The 20,406-nt window shown below is 35.6% G+C and overlaps 1 protein-coding gene across 5 annotated transcripts in view; it reads left to right on the top strand.

Moving 5' to 3' along the window:
* Positions 1-20,406, top strand: part of AHCTF1 (AT-hook containing transcription factor 1) — an 84,205-nt gene that overhangs the window by 50,930 nt on the left and 12,869 nt on the right. For 2 of the 5 annotated variants that reach the window (XM_049713428.1, XM_004270967.4), the window contains 11 exons: positions 5,880-6,024; positions 6,105-6,236; positions 6,926-7,076; positions 7,522-7,672; positions 8,002-8,109; positions 10,246-10,438; positions 12,033-12,236; positions 12,902-13,316; positions 14,924-15,047; positions 17,177-17,274; positions 19,355-19,563. In XM_049713428.1, the coding sequence (XP_049569385.1) occupies positions 5,880-6,024; positions 6,105-6,236; positions 6,926-7,076; positions 7,522-7,672; positions 8,002-8,109; positions 10,246-10,438; positions 12,033-12,236; positions 12,902-13,316; positions 14,924-15,047; positions 17,177-17,274; positions 19,355-19,563 (1,930 nt within the window). The remainder of the gene's footprint in view (positions 1-5,879; positions 6,025-6,104; positions 6,237-6,925; positions 7,077-7,521; positions 7,673-8,001; positions 8,110-10,245; positions 10,439-12,032; positions 12,237-12,901; positions 13,317-14,923; positions 15,048-17,176; positions 17,275-19,354; positions 19,564-20,406) is intronic. The other 3 variants (XM_033430342.2, XM_033430341.2, XM_033430343.2) reach the window with 3 other exon arrangements.

Below are 20,406 nucleotides of genomic sequence, written 5' to 3'. Positions count from 1 at the left end.
CTACACAGCGGTCTTGCTAACATCCATATGCCATGATTGCATAGCAATAGTTAAAATAGCTGAAAAAATTTTGATACTTCAACTATCAGAATACTAACCCTCTCCCCAAACTCACCACATGCTAGATAAGTGAGGTGGTGTTTGGTTTTCCAGCTATTGTTTGAATTTATATTAATGATGATATTATTTATTAATCTATATCTTTAAAAAAATAACAATACTGTAATAGCTGCTGATGGTAGCAAAGATGTTAAGAGCACAATCTTTGGACGCAAATAGATCTGAATTTATACCTGAATTCTGCTACATTCTAAAATATGATCAAAAGCAGTTAAGTTATCCTTTCCGAGCCCAGGTTTCCTCATGGGTTAATAATGACCAGCTTGCAACATTTCGAGGGTTAAATTTTGCAAGCACTATTATAGTTGCAGGTAGTAAGTCATTAGTAAATGGTGGTAGATGGAATTTTTTTAAAGTTAACCGTCACTGCCATCATTTATTTAACTTTCCAGCCTGACTCCTGACTCCAGCCTCTACCACTTCTTTTTTTTTTTTTTTTTTTTTTTTTTTTTTTTTTGCGGTACGCGGGCCTCTCACTGTTGTTGCCTCTCCCGTTGCAGAGCACAGGCTCCGGACGCGCAGGCTCAGCGGCCATGGCCCACGGGCCCAGCCGCTCCGCAGCACATGGGATCCTCCCAGACCGGGGCACGAACCCGCGTCCCCTGCATCGGCAGGCGGACTCTCAACCGCTGCGCCACCAGGGAAACCCTACCACTTCTTTATTAAGATCATCTTTCTTTAAAACCATTATGATGGTAGCTTTCCAGTTGTATGAGCTTTATTTATAGACATACCATCACAATTATGGCTTGGCAAATAGGTTTACCTGCAAAGTAATCATGATGCACAGTACACGATAGCCTCAAAGTAACAGCTTTAGATTTTCAGCTGTTAACACTGAGTATTCAGTCTTAGTAACATAAAAGTACAATAGAGCTGGAAAACCTTTTTGTATAGGCGCAATCATTGTCTTTATTCTTTTCTTCCCACTTCCTGTGGGTTTTATTCTGCTGTGCTTTTTTTTTTAAGTTTTTTAAAATTTATTTTTATTTTTGGCTGTGTTGGGTCTTTGTTGCTGCGTACGAGCTTTTCGCTAGTTCCAGCGAGTGAGGGCTACTCTTCGTTGCGGTGCACGGACTTCTCATTGTGGTGGCTTCTCTTGTTATGGAGCATGGGCTCTAGGAGTGTAGGCTTCAGTAGTTGTGGCTCACAGGCTCTAGAGCACAGGCTCAGTAGTTGTGGCGCACGGGCTTAGTTGCTCCGCGGCATGTGGGATCTTCCTGGACCAGGGCTCGAACCCGTGTCCCCCGCATTGGCAGGCGGATTCCTAACCACTGCACCACCAGGGAAGTGCTTTTTTTTTTTTTTGCGGTGCACGGGCCTCTCACTGTTGTGGCCTCTCCCGTTGTGGAGCACAGGCTCCGGACGCGCAGGCTCAGCGGCCATGGCTCACGGGCCCAGCCGCTCCGTGGCACGTGGGATCTTTCCGGACTGGGGCACGAACCTGTGTCCCCTGCATTGGCAGGCAGACTCCCAACCACTGTGCCGACAGGGAAGCCCAGGGAAGTGCTTTTTAACTCAAGTTGTGCTTTTTAACTCAAGTTGGATGATTTTTCATTCTCAACCCTTTATCTTTACTAATATAAAAACATAAATCTGAATGTTCTGTCTATTGCTGTGGCATCATCCCACAATTTTAATTATCTTTCTGTTCTAAGTATTTTTAAATTTTCATTATGATTTTTTTCTTTTCCTATCAGGTATTTAGAAGTTTCACTTTACAAATGTGGGTTTAAAAATTATCTTGTTCTTTTCTATCTTAATTGCATCGTGACTACATAATGTGATCAATGTGGTACCCATCCTCTAAAATTTATTAAGACTTGTATTCACAAGTAGTCAATGTGTTGCTCATTTATTAGGTGAGATGTCAAGTGTATTTGTCTAAAAGATCAAGTTTGTTCATTGTGTGGTTTTAATCCTTGTATGTCCTTAATGATGAGTGTGTGTGTGTGTGTGTGTGTGTGTGTGTGTGTGGTCTGCTTAATTATTAAGAAAGGTTTGCGGGAGTTCCCTGATGGTTCACTGGTTAAGACTCTGCACTTCCACTTCAGCGGGGCGTGGGTTTGATCCCTGGTTGGGGAACTAAGATCCTGCACGCCGTGCGATGCAGCGATGGATAGATAGATAGATAGATAGCAAGTTGCTTACTCTAATGAAGAATGTGTTCATTCTTCATAATACTGCTAACTTTTTGTATGTCGAATATTAGATACATAAGAGGTTTTTTAAACGACTTTAACCTTTTATTATTATAGAGTAACCTTCATCATGAGTAATTGTTAATGTAGCTATACCAATATTCTGTTATTTATGATATATCTTTTCCAAATATTTTAACTTTTACACTAATCACTGGAAACCAGTAGTTGCTTGTTTACCTCTCTGGAATTTGTTTTTTCATTGTGATCTCCATGACGCGTTTCAAAAGATTGTTTATATTCAATCTAGCATTTTTGGAGCTTGTCACAGGAGTGTTTTTCAGGCTCTCTTCTTTCAGGCTCTCTTCTTGCTGTATCGCTAAGAACCCCCATACATTTCTTATTGAAATAACTTTTACTATCAACATGCTAGTTTAGCCTTTCATCGGTTGAAGTGATTTTCTTACTGCTTTTCCTGGCATCATGCCTTTCTGCCATAGGAAGCAGGAGAGAGCGGGAATTTGAAACTTAACTTATTTTAAAATTTATGCACTTGTTGGCCCAAAATGGAGCATCAGTTTCTTGTAGTTGGAGGTAACTGTGTCTTCTCCTGCTAGGGGAGAAACTGGGAAAAAACATTATCATTTGTCTTTTGCTTTCAGGTATGCTCACTGTTACTAGATTAATATTTGATAAGTCATAAATAAATCAATCTTACTCCTACTAGTATGTCTGCTCAACTGGGGGTAGATATCGTACTTTAAAGTGGAAAACTTAAAATATATATCCATGAGCTGGGGGAAGAGGGGCAAGAATATGGCTCTTTCTGTTTTTGAATAGTAAGATAAATACATGCTTCTTTCTAAAGGTACAAAAGGATACACAGTGAATTCCCAGCCTCCTAAGCTTCCTCCCAGTACCCAAACAATGTTAATTTCTAGTGTATCCTTCCTAAACCGTTTTGGACCTACTAAGCAAATGTGTATATATGTCATTTTCACCCCCTCTCCCTTTTTAAAAAAATACAAACAGCATACTGTACATCATTCTGCAATATACTTTTAAAGCTAGTTTGGAATTCATTTCATAATAGTGCATAAAGAGTGGATGTACCAGTATTTTTTTAACTGGCTTCCCTTAGTGAACATTTAGGTGGTTTTACTGTTTTAAACACTGCTGTGTGTGAGTAACCACCCATTTTGCACAAGTGCAAATTTATTTTGTAAGGTAAAATCCTGGAAGTGGAATTACTGGGTAAAAGGATATTTGCAACTGTAATTTTGATAATGGCATGTTGCCTTCCATGAATGTCGTGCCAGTTTAACCCCCCTAATAATAATTAATCATATTAATATTACCATTTTCACCTGTCAGTTTTATCCATCTGGTAGGTGAAAATGGTAATATTAATATGATCTCACTATAATAATTGAACGCATCTTTTCATAAAGAGCTATTTTATGAAGTCAGAATGACCAGTACTTTTATGACTTTTGTGTCTTTTCCACTTCAATATTATTATTTAATTCTCTCACTGCTTCTATTACCATTCTTTGTTTTTTGTTTTATCATTTAAATTTTTGATACATCTGAAATTTATTTTGGTGTAAGCATTTTGTAAGAAGATTCCAGAATACACAAAAAGTAGAATAGTGCAATGACTATTCCATACACCCATCCTAAATCAAATTCAACAGATACCAAGATTTTATTATACCCACTTCATCTATTTCTTTATATTAAAATTAATGGTGAGGTGTTCATTCATCCTCATTAGCTATTTTTCTCTCTACAAAAATGGTGTGCTCATTTTAACATTCCCAGATTTTTGATTTAGGAAAAAAATTAGTCCTCTTAGATACTCAGGTTATAACAACTACACTGTCATGCCTGTCCTGGTAGAAGAAGAAGTGGAAAGCAATTTCAGATGCAGATTTTTAGGGAATACACCACAAATGTTTTACTTATTTGGGTCATTAGTTTTATAAGTTCTGTAGAATACGTTAAAATATTCTAATCCCCAAACAATAAAGTTAACAGGGCCCTGAACTGCCAGCAGTGGGATTTGCTTCCCCAGGAAACTTTGTGTCTAGTGGGAGTCTGGGACAGTGCTGCCAAAATTTCCTCAGATGCATTTTCATTATGAATACTAATTGCTGTAACTTTGTTCACACATTCTGTGTTTCTTACGAGGGTCAGTTATTTATTTATAAGTCCTTCTTTCAGTTTTTGTTTTTATTTCAATAAAAACTATAGCTAAAGCTTTTTAATTAAGATGCCTATTAAAATCAAAATTATTCACTTAAAATTAGGAATGATTTTTTTTTTAGAAAATTATTCCTATCTGCTTGCCATTTTTTATTCTACCCCCACTTCTGACTTGACAGTTATCAGCCCTTCCAAAAATTCTACCTGTCAGATTAATCATTGTTAATCTTAGTGTATATTTTTCAAGACATTTTGTTATCTAAATAAATACATAAACATTTATAGGCTTTGTTTATTGATTAATTTTTAGAAATTATAGTTATTCATGCTGGTTTTTTGTTTGTTTGTTTTTTGCGGTACGCGGGCCTCTCGCTGTAGCAGCCTCTCCCGTTGCGGAGCACAGGCTCCAGATGTGCAGGCTCAGCGGCCATGGCTCACGGGCCCAGCCGCTCCGCGGCATGTGGGATCTTCCCGGACCGGGGCACAAACCCGTGTCCCCTGCATCGGCAGGCGGACTCTCAACCACTGCACCACCAGCAAAGCCCATTCATGCTGTTTTAAGCTTATTTCTACTTAACAATATATCATGAGAAACACTGCTTCATTTAACACTTTATTGCCCACAGAAGGATGTTTCAGCAGCCCCACATGTTATCTAAAACTGTCTAATTTGACCCAAGTTCTCCAGTCAGATCTTGCTGTAGATCAGCCAAAATCGTCTGTTACCAAGCTAAGTCCTTTATTTTCCCATCAATACAATATGCTGTTTCTGTCTGTAGGTCTTTGCTCATTTTCTTTTCCACTCTTCTCATGCTGAGTGTCACCTCCTTAAGAACCTCGCTTTAATCTTTCAGTACTGTGCAGACCACATTAGTTTTTTGTCTTCTTGAACTCTTGGGTACAGACGGTCCCTGACTTAAAATGGTTTGACTTGCAATTTTTCAACTTTAAAATGGTGCAAAGCAATATGCTTGTATGAAGTAGAAACCATACTTCAAATTTTGAATTTTGATCTTTTCCTGAGCTAATGATATGCGGTGTGATTCTCTCTAATGATGCTGAGCAGTGACAGCAAGCTGCAGCTCCCAGTCAGCCACGTGATCACGAGGGTAAATAATTCATATGCTTAAAACCATTCTCTACCCATAGAACAATTCTGTTTTTTACTTTCAGTGCAGTGTTCAATAAATTACATGAAATATTCAACATTTTATTATAATATAAAGTCTTTAGAGATGCCTTATCTTCTGGTTGACAACTTCATTATGCAGTGATTAGTATTCTATAAAATTTTAAAGTACTTTTAAATTACATGTACAAAGTATCTTTGGGATTCTTCAGGTGGATTACTTGTTTTGAAGATTTTAAATAGCTTTTCTAAAACTAAACTTTGATAAATATTGATTTCAGGTGCATGGTTGAAGCCTGGAGTTTACTGCGACAGCATTCTAATAGGTTGGATATAGAGGAGTTGCTCAAGCACACATATGAAGTCTGTCAGGAAATGGGCTTAATGGAGGATTTACTGAAGCTGCCATTCACAGACACTGAACAGGTAATGACTTATCAGTATAAACTTATATCCAGAAACTCAGGATAAGTTAGTGGCTTACAAATCTATTTTGTTCTTTCTAGGAGTGTTTGGTGAGATTTTTACAGTCCAGTGCCAGTGTTCAGAATCATGAATTCCTTTTAGTTCACCATTTGCAGCGTGCCAATTATATTCCTGCCTTGAAGCTGAACCAAACTCTGAAGATAAAGCTTATGGTACAGTTAAACTTGTTTTATTATGGGGGACAAGAGAATAGGGAAAACAGGTGACTTTATTATATGAGAGCTTGTAGTTCGGTAGCCGCTGAGCATTGTATAATCTTGAGTTTAGGAAATCCTCTTCTTGGCTTCTGTAGCAGAATTGAGAAACAGGGTATTGTTACTTATCTAATTCTTTCATATATGCAATTTCTGTTTAGATATCTGCCCACAGTCTTGCCAGACTTACTGCTTCACTCGGAAAACAAGAGGAATTGGTAGAGGATACTAGTAGGAAATAAATAGTGCAACAAGTATGGACTGTAGGGGTTGGGCTAATTGTTCATTTGCTCTGTGTGAACAAATGAGCACACTCTCTGAACCTTGGTTTCCTCAATTGCAAAATGACAGTATCTCTGTGTGAGGATGCACAGAGGTGTGTGTGAACATGTTGCTTAGTAAATGATAACGATTGCTTTTATTGTGAATAATCAAGGCTGGGAAGGAGAGGCTTGGAATTTAGTGACGGGCAAGGACTGATGAAGCAATTAGGTGTGTGTATGAGGTCCTTGGTTTGGAAGAATGGATATGTAGGAAGGAGGAAGATATTCTTGCGTATTCATAATTAATGTTAAATGGTAGATATATAAACATAGCACTAACATTTTTGAAGATTAAATTTTTACCAGTTATGATATGTTCAACAGAATGATCGTGATCCTCGTTTGCGAGAGAGATCAGTGGCTCGAAATTCTATATTAGACCAATATGGGAAAATTCTTCCTAGAGTCCAGCGAAAATTAGCCACTGAGCGAGCTAAGCCTTACCATCTGTCAGCATCATCAGTTCTTCGAGAAGGTAGGATATCATTGAAAAATGTCATAAAGTATTGGGCTAGAAAAGATATTGAATGATTATCTTCTGAAACCATCGTTATCTTCTATTTAGCTCAATGTTGCTTTGATTCCTCACAGTGGTACTTTTTTTTTTTTAACTGGCTACTCTACCCCAAGAACTCAAAAGCTTTCTTGGAACTTTTTACAGTTTATTTAATACAAAATGACAGAACTCTTTTTATTTCATTTGAAGACTCCTGTCTAACTTCTAGAAAACATGTAGAATAATTATTGTACCATCTCCTAAAAGCCCAAATTGTTAAATTTCTGCATAGATGTTGCTAAACCAAATATAACTTTAACTGCCCTTATGTTGTGTTTCGTTTTCTCCAATCACTCTTTCATATTAATCTATTAAAATTCTGGTGTTAGAGATGAAATTAAATCCTACCTTTTTCATTTTACAGTTTCTAGGCCAAGACCATTATCAGCAGTTCCAAAGCAAGCTGTAACAGGAACTGTGTTAACAAGATCTACTTTCATCAGTAATGTGTTATCTAAAATTGGAGAGGTCTGGGCAAGTAATGAACCTAAAAATAGCATCTCTGTCTACAATAGGTATGTTTTTCTTACACCTTTTATAGTCATGCTACTTGTTAATCTATCCTGGATATCAGCTGCATTCATAAACAAACAGCCTTAGAGCTTATTAATATATATAAAAAGGAAAACTCTTTTTTATGTTGTCTACTTTTCTTGCAAGAAGAATGTTCTTTGTCTTGAAATTTAAAACCAGATTATGTTCGTTATTTGTAAATAGGCAGAAATGCACTAAGGAAGAAAATGAAAGCCCCCTTCTCCCATCTGATCTCACCTTCTTATAGCATTTGTAATTTAATCCTCCTCATGATACATAATCAAAAGTTAAATTTTTATTTTCTTCGTAGTCCTAAAATAGAGGAACCATCTCCTATAGTATATTCCCTCCCAGATCCAGAGCTGCCTGAGGCATTTGTTGGGACACCAATTTCAAAAGCATCACAAAAAATTTCTAGGTAAGAATTTATTAAATCACTTTTAAAAGACAAGGTTAGATAAGAATTACACTGTGATATAAAATTTGTCTTTCTCTATCTGACTTTACTTAGTATGGTATTCTCTAAGTCCATTCATGTTGCTGCAAATGACAACATTTCATTCTTTTTTTATGACTAATTCCATTATATATATATACCACATTTTCTTAAACCAGTTGTCTGTTGATTGGCACTTGGGTTGTTTCCATGTCTTGGCTATTGTAAATAGTCCTGCTGTGAACATTGGGGCGCATGTACCTTTTCGAATTAGAATTTTCTTCATTTCTGGATATATGCCTAGGAATGGGATTGCTGGGTCATATGGTAACTCTATTTTTAGTTTTTTAAGGAACCTCCATACTGTTCTCCATAGTGGCTGCACCAATTTACATTCCCAGCAACAGTGTAGGAGGGTTCGTATTTCTCCACACCCTCTCCAGCATTTATTATTTGTAGACTTTTTGATGATAGCCGTTCTGACCAGTGTGAGGTGATACAGTTAATAATTACACTGTAATTTTTAAATTGTCTTTAAAATTTTTATAAATATTGTTTTAAATTCTTGAATGAGTTTTTAATGCTTGCTGTAAATGAATAATTTGGGCAGTATTATAGTAATTTTAAGAAATTTTGCATCAGTTGATTGCTTAGAATTTTTGCTTAATGATTTCAGACTGCCTAGAGAAAAGAGGCAAACTTTGTTTTATTAAAATCATGAGCAAAATAAACTGTTAACTTGCTTTCTTTAATCTCATTGTTGATTGACCCATGAATAAAGCTTATTTTTATAAATCCCAACTAATCTTGGTTGGCTTCTTAAAGCTTGTTCCTGTGTAACAGAGCCTACTAAAATGTCTTAAGTGGCTTCAGATGCAATAATATTTTATTTCTTAACCTGTGGTATTAGAAAAGTAAATAGTTAAATTGAAATTTTGCATCCAACATGAAATTGTGATTGTGTTTATTTTATTTAAGAACATTGAAGAGTTGAGAAGTGTTCATAATCATCAATAGCAGAGAACAAACAAGTGTCTCAATGTAATGATTCTTTAATAATATGACCATAATTGTTGGAAATTTTTGATTGTTTACATTTTATCAATGGCAGAATGACATAATTTTATGGGAATAAAGTTATCTGAATCTATGATACTAAGAATAAAGTACTCAGAATAAGTTAATAACTTAAAAGCAATTGGGGCCAAAGCTGTTTGTAGTGTGCATAATGGATATATTTTCAAATCGTGAAAGGATTTTCCCTTTCTTGGATTTTATTAGATTGAGGTTCTTTTCCTTTAATTACCCTCAGGAGATGGTAAGAAGATTGCTTCAAATGGATGTCATTATCACTGGCATTCTGTTTTCCTACCAGTAGTTTTGATATTTTTCCCACAAGTCACTTTTTCTCAGTTCCTTTGTATTTTAATAGATCTGAGGTTCAAGAAAGGAACGATAATAAAAGTGTTAAGGCTCTCTCTCCTATCATTTGATATGATAAAAATGTCCAGGACACTATAGAAAGCCATTTAGTAGAATCCTGGGATTCTCTTTTGCCACTAACCTCATTAATTTGAGAAAATTAACTTTTTTTTTTGGTTGGTAAGTCTAGTCTTTATTGTGATCAGAACCATAAAGGTAAATAAACCAGTATTCATTAGGTACCTCACATGTGGGTGAAAGGAATTTTTATGTTGTGAAAGTGAATTGTAGCAAATGGATTGCTAGGGAAACATTGCCTTGTTTTCTTGAGTATTTAAATCATTAACAGTTCATCTTCATTTGAAAATAATGCCTGGCACATAGTAGGGGCTCAGTACATATTGGTAAAAGGGAGGGAGGAGGGCTAGAACTCCTTTTCAGGGTTGCGGGGGGATGACCAAATTGTTATCTAGAATTCATAATTCTCTTTTTTGCTACTGAATTAATTTTGATTTCTGGAACTAAGGGTGGCATTACAGTAATATACTTGTCTGAATTTATATTTTCATATGGTTATATTTACCAGTGAATATAGAAGTCTGCATAATTAAATGGGGTACTAATTCTTTTGTTCCTTCAGTATAACTCAAGTATGTTACCAGGATTTTTCTATTTATATGTATGCTGTGATTACAGACTGCTGGATTTGGTTGTTCATCCTGTCCCCCAGCCTTCTCAGTGTTTGGGATTTATTCAGCAAAGCCCCACAAGATCTCCTTTGTCCCTGGCATCCACCTCATTGCCAGTAAATTCACAATCAAAAGGATCACGTCACAATTCTTCCAGGGCTTCAGAATTACATTTACTTGAAACTCCTCTTATAGTTAAGGTAAGTATTAACATGTCTAGCATTCCTAGTGAAGCTAGGAAGTTCTTACTTTTCAAGTAGCAGAGAGAAATAAGCTGTTTATAATTGATATCTTTGGGTAATAAGGGGCTTTAAGCCTTTATTTTCCTTTTTTCTTTTCTGTGGATATGTTTCCACAATGCTTACTGTATTTTTACATTTTCAGAAACAGACTTTATTAAATTTACCCTTTGTGGTTAACGGGCACTATGCTCAAGGTTAACAGTTACATTGCTCTGAAAGTAATGCAAGCCTCTGTGGTTATTATAAATAGGCCTTTTTCCTTTGAAAAATGCTTTCATATTCTTGGGTTTGCTTTTTTTTTTTTAATTCAGTTTCTGATAGCATTTTGCCATTATTTCTTTCCTTTATCAAATGCTTTTTAGTTCTTAATATTTTTAGAAAACTTTATTTTAAAATTCTGGCTTCTTCAATAAAATTATAAACTGTTACTCTTTCCTACTATCAGTAGGGAATTGCTTTTTCCTTCACCCTCTCTGATAAATTATTAGCTGAGAAACCACAAAACTAAACTTGAGATGACTGGTAGCAGTGGACTTTTACCCTCCCGTTGTCAAAATGTTTTCACATATGTTATCCACAAGCTCGTTGTCCAGTGCTCTGGATTCAGTCCCAGAAGCTTTCTTTTTTTGTTGTTGTTTTTTCTTAATTGTTTCTGGATATCCAGCGTTTAAAGTGAAGCCAGGGAATTCTTATTTTTCAGGTTGGATAAAAGATACTGTAATAAATGCTAGACCTAAAATAGTTATTAAAAGAAGTTGAAAAGAAGCTTGCTAAGATTATTAAGTTCCTGACATTTAATATCCAGTATAGTATTAATTTTTTTCTTCTATAGAAAAACATTCACATTTTATTCTCTAGGGCTAAGTTCAAATGAAATTAAATGAGGGAATAATTTTGTACTTGCTACCAAAATGAATCTAGGAAAAAAATCAGTATAATCTTGTAACAGATCTAATGGAATTTAATAATGTAACAGGATCCAATAATCTGTTTACTAGTCCTTTAGAGGAGAGGTTAAGTGAAGGAATTATCAATATTTCTGCTAACTAGTTCCTATGCTAATTATTTGTATTCATTATAGTAAACCAGTCAGAATTCTTATAAGTAATTCAGTTACTATTGGAGTCGTGATGGAATTATATTTTTTCAAAAACATTCTTAAAGTTAGTCTAATTTAGATTAGCTTGCTATAATTAAACTAGATTCTGTTCATCACACACTATCATCTCTTTCACCTAACTAAAGTTTTCTAAGCAATAGTTAAATAATTTATCTTATCTCAGCACTTTATTAAGTTAAACTTAAACCTGGGAATAACCAAGGTCTTTAGAATGATTATGGATGCAGCTTTATGGTTTATTTTTATAGCCTTATATATAGAAAGCCCTGAGTAGAATTTTGTATTTCCAGTAATGTGTAATACAACTTTTTATTGATATTTTTATTGGAGATGAGAATATAGCCACCATTGTGACTCGCTTGGCCCTGTCTGTCCTTGTGTAGGTGCCTTTTACAAACACTAATAGTGAATTCCATTTGCTCTTTGTCATAGAAAGCTAAGACTTTGGCTATGTCAGTTACTTCCCCTGGATTTGCCGAGTTCACTCCTCAATCCATCCTAAGGTCTGGTCTTCGAACAACACCTTTAGCGTCTCCCTCTTTGTCACCTGGAAGGTCTCTTACTCCTCCTTTACGACTTAAAGAAACTAGAATTTCATTCATGGAAGAAGGCATAACCATAAAATGGACTGCTGGAGTAAGTTTGATAATAGTTGGAACAAAAGGATTTAATAAGAATATATTAGCGCTTATAAGTAAAAAGTTAGATAAATTGATTTATATAATATCACTATAGATTTTTATGTACAGTCATAAAATCAGAAGACATTAGTTCAGAAGGCAACTTTAGGGCCTTGGCCAAGCCAAACCCATCACTTACAGGTGAAGAAAATAGGACTAGAAGCGCCAAGCCAAATTATCTATAACCAAATAGCTTTTTGGTGGTAGAAATGGGACTAGAATTGTTTTGTTTTGTTTTTTTAAATTTCTTTGTTTTTTTAACCCGTATTATACTGCTTCTCTTACTAAGTTCCTAGTTCGTTGTCTATTTAGGGAGGGTATGTCTTCAGAGCTCCACTGTAGGTTAATAGGAACTCATTGGTGCTTATTGGGCATCTTGCCTATTCTGTGTTTTAGTCTTTTGGGATTAGTGGTCTATTACCAGTTAGAGAACCATTAACAATCATTAACTTTTAATCAGCAATCTGAAGAGAATGGGTTTAGAATAAGTGAATTTTGATGGAGAAAAGAATTTGGAGAAAAACGGAACGTGGAAAGGGTGGGTATGATTGGGATGGATAGCTTAGATGTGACTGATTTTTACTAGTAAAATTATTTTTCTCCAAACCTTTTACTTAACAGGCTGCAGATGACAGCAAAACAAAAGCATTAATTACTGCACCTTTCCATAAATGTGCAGTTCCAGCAGAAGCTGAATGGCTGAAGAATAAAGATAAGGCAACATCTTTTCCCCTGAATAGCCCTGAAAAGGACTATCAAGAAATTAATGTGAGGTCACAGGATACAACTTCACAAAGTTTGGAGAAACTGGATGTGAACATAGAAAATAGCAATACTTCAACCAGATCAGACCAGACTACCTTGGAGTATCAGGATGCTCCATCACCAGAAGACTTTGAAGGTATTTTCATGGCCTCTAAGCCAGTGACACGCTCTTCCACTGAACAAATTACTAATTTAACTGAACAGACTGAGAACAGTGATAAAGATACATTTGAATTGGAAGTAACTCCTCCAGACCTGGAGAAACAAATGGGTAAGAACTCATCCCAAATATTCAAAATGGCCATTGATACTCTTCAGTAAAATTTGTAATAGAGGTTTGTCTGCTTTTTCAGAAAAGCATCGGGGTTAAATAATTGTATGGTCACAGCACAGTAGGTTCTAGACATAATACACATATCTTAATTCTTTCCACTTACAAATATGGCTTACTTATATTGTTACATTCATTATAAGTAGGTATGAGATTTGAGGAGAGCGGAACTTAATGTGTGTTCTGTTTTTATTTGGAAATGAAATTTGGAAAAGAACAGTAATGGTTAAGGAAGAAATGTCAGGTATCAGTGTGACTTAAGGTCTTCCTATAGCTATGAGAAATAATAATACTACCTTTACAGACTAGATTAACTTATCCATACAGCAGCCTCAACTTTCTAGAAGGCTGCTCAGAAAACAGGAAGTTCATTCTACTCTCCATCCCTACCTCCAAAATAATCACTGGAACTGAAAAGTAATGTCCAAAGACCCATGAATTTATTGTCTTTATATTCATTTGTCAAAAAGATTTTGAGCCCCTAATTTATGTGCAACAGGTGGGCTCCGGCTTTGTGTGTGCTAAGTGATAAAGTAATAAGTAGACATAGCACCTGCCCACATGTAATTTTGAACCTAGTGGATTATATCAAACAAGCACGTACAATGCAGTTTGATAAATGCTACACTGGGGAACATAGAAGGGACCAGTAGATAGAACACCAGGAAGGGGAGAGATTTGGCTTAGAATTGGTGGATCAGAAAAGTTATTCTATTTTTATGTTTTCTTACCCCTGCATAGATTTAAAGGTAATTCTTAACTTTAAATATGTAAAACCCAATACTTATATAAAAATCTGTGTCATAATGGTTTCTTTGGGGAAATACGTTCTGCCTAAGCTGAACTAAGGTTTCTTAAAATGTGAATGCAGTGAAGTTTGGGCTATGATGTCTTTATTTAATAAATATACACATTATTAATTGCTCTAAGAATTTAGGACTCTCTTTATAAATAGCATATGTTTAGAAGTTTACATTACTCTTTTGATGTGCTGTGTTCCACTGAAATATTTGAATGGTGAAAGTTGGACAAGGATGTTCATGGCAGTATCTTCATTGATTAGTCCTAAAATGATTAGACAGTCTCAAATAGAAATTTTTATTGTTTTTGTGGGGGATTATATAGCACAAACTTTAGAGTGAAATAGCTAGATTTGAATCTTACTAGCTCAGCTAGTTACTAGGTTTGTGATCTGGGATAAGCAGTGTAACCATATGCTTCTGTTTTCTCATCTGTAAAATGGGAGTAATAGTACTACCTCTTTGGATGTTGAGGATTAAGAGAGTTGTTAAATGTAAAACACTTGCAACAGCGCCTGTTAAGCCAAAAGTGTGAGTGGTAGATGAAAGAGAGGGGGTTGGGAGGGGGGCTCTTGACCTAGGCTCAGAGAATTAGAAGGAACTTGCAGTCTGATGCCAATGGAGTAAATCTAAAAGTACAAAAAGCAGACCCAACAACTTATTAAAAAGGAATAGGCCAAGACCGTGAGTAATCGCTAAACATTTAGCCTAAATAATTATGAATGTTCTTAACTGTGTGATTTATAGGCACTTTAGAAGATGCAGAAACAAAGGATCTCTTAGTTGCAGAGGGGGCACTTTCAGAATTAAATACCTTAAGCCCCATTCAAGGAGTTGAAGCTTCTCTTTGTGTACCATCAGTCTGTGAAGGGTAAGTTTATAGAGAAAATTGCAAATATTAATAAAGTTTAATGCAACTGTGAAGCAGTAGTAAATATTGATATTTGTTCTATGCATAGATGAGCTCTTATTTTGATCTTTGGCATTTCCATTTTGGTAAAGTTTTCTGTTATGAAAGAAGTTAATTTGTACAACTGTGTTATTTCGTAGTTATTATGAAATCTGAGAATGATACCAGATGTTTCCTAAATATATAGAGACATGATAAGTTGAGGCAGAACTCTTTAATATTCTTTGGTGATTCTATTTTTGTTGAATACCAAAAGTGTCACTCACAGCCACGCATCCCTCCATGCTGTCCCATTTTCAGTGGTTTCAGGATGATCAGGTATGTATCCTATAGCACCAAGGCAGAGCATAAGGGAGATGGTTCAGAGGCAGTAGTGTTCCCTGCCATTTGATTGATACAAGACTCTAGCAGTTTTTGTTTTTCAGTGACTGCTGGAACTGTTATGCTCCCAATTATTCCGTTTCATTTAGCACTTAACACATTTAGCCCGTGTACTAGATGATGTATGGCAGTGCTACTTAAAGTGTGGTCTAGTAAGATTGATGCCAGTTCCCAGTTTATGGTCTACAACAAGATAGCAGCTTCTGTTAGAATATATATCAGTAGCCTTTTTTGAAAGTCAGCTGAGCTAATCAGTGAAGTAATTGATTGATTGACCTTCTGGCATAAACTCCTTATCTCATTGCAAGACTGGACACATTGTATATCAGCACTTTGAGCAGCACTGTTGCAGAGCAGGGGTCTCCAACCCCGGGGCTGCGGACCGGTACCGGTTAGGAACCGGGCCGCACAGCAGGAGGTGAGTGGCGGGCGAGCAAGTGAAGCTTCATCTGTCGCTCCCCATCGCTCGCATTACTGCCTGAACCATCCCCCCTCATCCGTGGAAAAACTGTCTTCCACGAAACTGGTCCCTGGTGCCAAAAAGGTTGACTGCTGTTGTAGAGAATACCAAAAAAGTTGCAGCTTCAGTTATCAAGAAGTAGTAAGGGTAATTTACTAAGATTAGCCCACATAAAATATGATAATTTAAGGCGTTGTAAATGGTTCATTGATTTATAAGTCTTGAGAGTGACTTCACAAACCACCCACAAAAATCAGTATCATGATAGTCACCTCTCATACATTGAACTCAATCAGATGCTTCACTTTTGAGAAGAGAAATCCTGATAAACTGTGATCTTTGCCAGGCCTTCATGGAAAAAGAGGGAGAAACAGTACAAAAGGATTATCAAGATTGTTTTGTTGTTTAATTCTAAGGTTTTTAAAATTTTATTGAAAACTAATATTTATTGTAATGGGTTTGATGGATAATTACAACAATGGCAAATCAAAAGAGCCATCATCAGTAACAATCTAGGTGAATATTCACCATCCTTGGCAAGCTAGTTCCTTTTTAAATGTAAACTTATTTGGTTGTGGGTTCTTAGTTATCCTTACTATAAATATTGTGATTGAGTTAAGTCTTACAAATATACCTACAAATAAATGTGTATATATTCCAAATACATACTTTTTCTTGAATTTACTTTACAGTTTGTCTAGTTTAAAAAATCAGCATGCTTTAGTTGGCTTTAGGGAAAGGCCAGCTCAGAATAGAAAGGGACCACTGTCAGCATCTTTCCAGAAGACTTATCAAGTGAATTAACGCAGGTCACACTGGTCTCCGATTCTGAGTCATTTATCATGTGCTTTCCAGTTAGCAATAAAATATTGAATCTGATTCTACCGAGTATATGGGGGAAATGTCTATAATATTTGATAGATTTATTTGAAGAATGTGGCCACAGATAATTAAAAATTGGCCTAAGTGTAATTTATACTGACCAGCATTTTAAAATCGTTTTATTTGTAGTTTAAGGTCATGCCATTGTATTCAACAAAAAAAATTTAGAAAATAGGAAAAACAAATACAGCATTACTTGTTTCTAAATTCACTTGTAGATTATTTAGTATTATTCTGGATGAAGTTGCATGGTATTTTCTCTGAACCTCAGTTTTCATGAACAAAATGAAAAGTAAGAATTGGGTAAAGCAGGTTAGAGCAGATGGAATCTTCTTACACACTAAAGTATATATTTCAATTTCTAAAGGGAAATCCTCACCCCGAAGTCCAAGATACCTGTTTTAGACGAAGGACTAGTATCTGTTGAAAGCTGTACCTCTACAATTAGAGCAGGTAACAATAAATGTATGTATAATTTTGACTTTAGAATTATTTCATTTTAGTGTTGTGTCTGAAGAGTGTTCTATCCTTAGGACAAAAGAATCTGAATAATAATCCAGACTTTGTTATCTCAGTTATTCTCCAGTTGTTTCCCCAGCTAAAAATAGAATTCTGAGGAGGTATGTTAGCTACCAAACAGTGGGTTGCTTATAAAACACTCTTTGGTTCTCATAGTGGAAGTCTTAGAATAGCTTTTGTGGACATATTTAAAGAAGAGCAAAGTAAATTACCAGTCCCCAGCCAGACTGCACACCTGCTTTTTGATCTTCTGAGATTCAGTTATATATACAGGGAAACTTCCATATTTATTCTGTGTTTGTGGTAACATATAGCCAAGATTGGCTTATTATTATTAGAAAATAATCTCAAATGACTGAATTTGCTCCGGGGAAAATGAACAGATACATGGAATTTGTTTTTTTTGTTTTTTTTGTTTTTTTTGAGTGCCTCCTCTCAGACCCTGACTATACAGAGATGAGGAACATATATTTTCCTCATTGAACTCACAGTTGGGTTTAGGGAAAGCAGACACCTTGAATGCCTGTGCCTAGAACTTGTCTAAGCATTTCACGTGAGGACTTGTCTAAGCATTTCACATATGGTGTTGACACTGTCTGACTCTAGAGCTCATGTTCTTAACCGTTATATCCTTCTGCCTGTCACATTATGAATAGGGCTTAGGACAAGTTTGAGTAGACCTGTTCTCCCCCCACCCCACCTCGCCCATTAAGAATGTAATATATATTTACTGTAAAATAATCAGGAAATCATAGTCTCACATGTAAAGTAAAAATCCCCATAACCCAGTTACCCAGTTTAAGAATCTATTATTAAGAAAGTGTCTTTTCCCTGAGTTTTTTTCCTGTGCATTTTTTTTCCCAGTATGTTGAAAGAGGAGGTAAGTGTGGTGGATGGAGAATACCAAGGATTTAAACAGACTGCTTGGGTTCATAACCCTGTTCTGCACTTACTATGTATAAGACTATGAGCTATACTTCTGTTTCTTTGTCTATAAAATTTAATAGCTTTCACTGTTAATAAAAGCTCAGTAAATGTTAGCTATTATAAATTATTAACAATTAAATTTATTATAATCAACAACTTTTTTCACTTAACAGTGTATTTAAGATATTTTTCCATGTCATTAATACAGATTAATTCTGTTTTTTTTAGTGGCTATAATAGTATTTCATAGTATGGATGTTCTGTGGTATGCTTAACTAATTGCTGATTGGTGAACAGTTTGAGCTGATGACCATTTTTGTTTGTTTTGCTGTCTCATTTCTGCAGTGAATATTATTGTGTATGCATCTTTGCACAGTCTGTGTCAGTGTTTCTTTTGAGCAGATTCCTAAACGTGGCCTTGCTGGGTCAAGGAGTGTGCACAGATTTTTAATATTTTATTGTTTTCGCCAGTAAAGGTTGTTTAAAGAGGAAGGTGAAAGATGAGAAATTTTTCTTTATGATCCCCCCCAATTTATTTAAGTGGTAGAATATGTGGCCATTTGGATGCTTTCTGCCAAAAGGGAAATATCTAGTCCTTTTCACAGCCAGATCAAAGCCCAGATTGCATGTCCCTCATGTAATTCTGTAACGGCTCAACAAGAATAGCTGGTTGTCTAGTAGTCACCTGGTGAACATAATTTTCAGATTAATAAGGAACAAACACATCTGAGCTCCTCAGAGCAGTTTATCGTCATATTAAAGTTTCACAGTAAGGGTAAGAATTATATTCTAGTTGAGAAAAACCAAAGTTGTCATTTTTAAATGTAAAATTTATCTTCTGTGTTTTATTTTTGTGGAAAGCAAATATGTATTGTTTAAACTGAGTGATTGGATACTGATGAAACAGGAGTGATATGTAAATCCTCATAGGCTTTTCCTCTTTTAAGATGTTAGAAATTTTTTGGCACTATGACAGTTTTTCAAGGAAACATTAAGTGCAAGGCAGCCTTTTCCCTTCTGTTTGCTTCCCCAGTTGTGTATATATCTTTTTTTGTTTGTAGCTTAAAATATGGAAGATTAACTCTCATTTTTCTTTCAGCTATGGCTGATGTTCTTGGTGATGGTGGAAGCTCTGGGCTTGTTATCTCTGAAGGCCCTATTATCTCTGAACATAGGCTTGACCAGGAAACAGCACTGAACTTAAAAGAAGATCATGAAATAGAAGTTGATGTACTAAAAGCAAGTGTTGACTTACCAGAAGAAAAGCCTCCAATTTCTGATGATTCTCCTGATACTCAAGAAATTCATGTAAAAAAAATAATTTTTCATTTCTTTGTCAGTCAGTTTTGGTTTAGTTAGGTTTCAAACCATAGTTCAAATCTAATGTATTCATTTATTTGACTACTATATGAAAACCTCTTTATAAAAATCTGTGTTCAAAAAAGTATATAAATATATTGTGTAATTACGGAGCACATCCTTTAAGTAAGAAATTGTTTTTCATGAAAACCAAAAGGCTGTGTTAAAGAAGTCACAATTTTAATAATTTAATTTTTGCTCAGTATCCGGTTCAAATGAAAGTTCTTTTAGCCATAAGAAAACAGATATTGGTTACTCTAGAGACATGTGTGACATCGAAACTATCCAGAGCGTATATTTGAGAATAATTGAGTACAGTTAAATAGGATTCTTTCCCACCCCCCACCCTCCCCACCCCCCCATTCATACTTGTGGGAAAATGCTGTTCTGCTGGCTGGGGTTTAACTTCTTAGACGTTCCAGAAAGGTGGGGGCTTTTTTGTGTGTGTGGAGGGGGGTTGGTATTTAATATGACTTACATTTCCTAAAATTCCACCAAATCTCTTTTATTATCAACAGGCAACTTTTATATGATACATGAATTTAAGATGAAGAAAAATCACCTCTTCTAATTATTTATAGAGATGTGATTGTATAATATTTGGGAGGTTTAACTCATAGAAATGTCATGGTTATCCATATTCAGTTTCATGAGTATTGTCACCGTGAGTTAGATGGATAAAGTCCCTGTTCCTTCAGCTGGGAAGCTAACACAATTTGTGGGCATGGTGTAAATGGGAATCCTCATTTCTGGGTATTTCCAGTCTTTCATTTCACTGAATGTTTGGGGAGT

Source organism: Orcinus orca, chromosome 1 (assembly GCF_937001465.1).
Source record: "Orcinus orca chromosome 1, mOrcOrc1.1, whole genome shotgun sequence".
In the NCBI taxonomy this organism is placed as follows: domain Eukaryota; kingdom Metazoa; phylum Chordata; class Mammalia; order Artiodactyla; family Delphinidae; genus Orcinus; species Orcinus orca.
The sequence above is the reverse complement of the archived record's forward strand: the minus strand, read 5'-3'. Positions and strand labels throughout refer to the sequence as shown.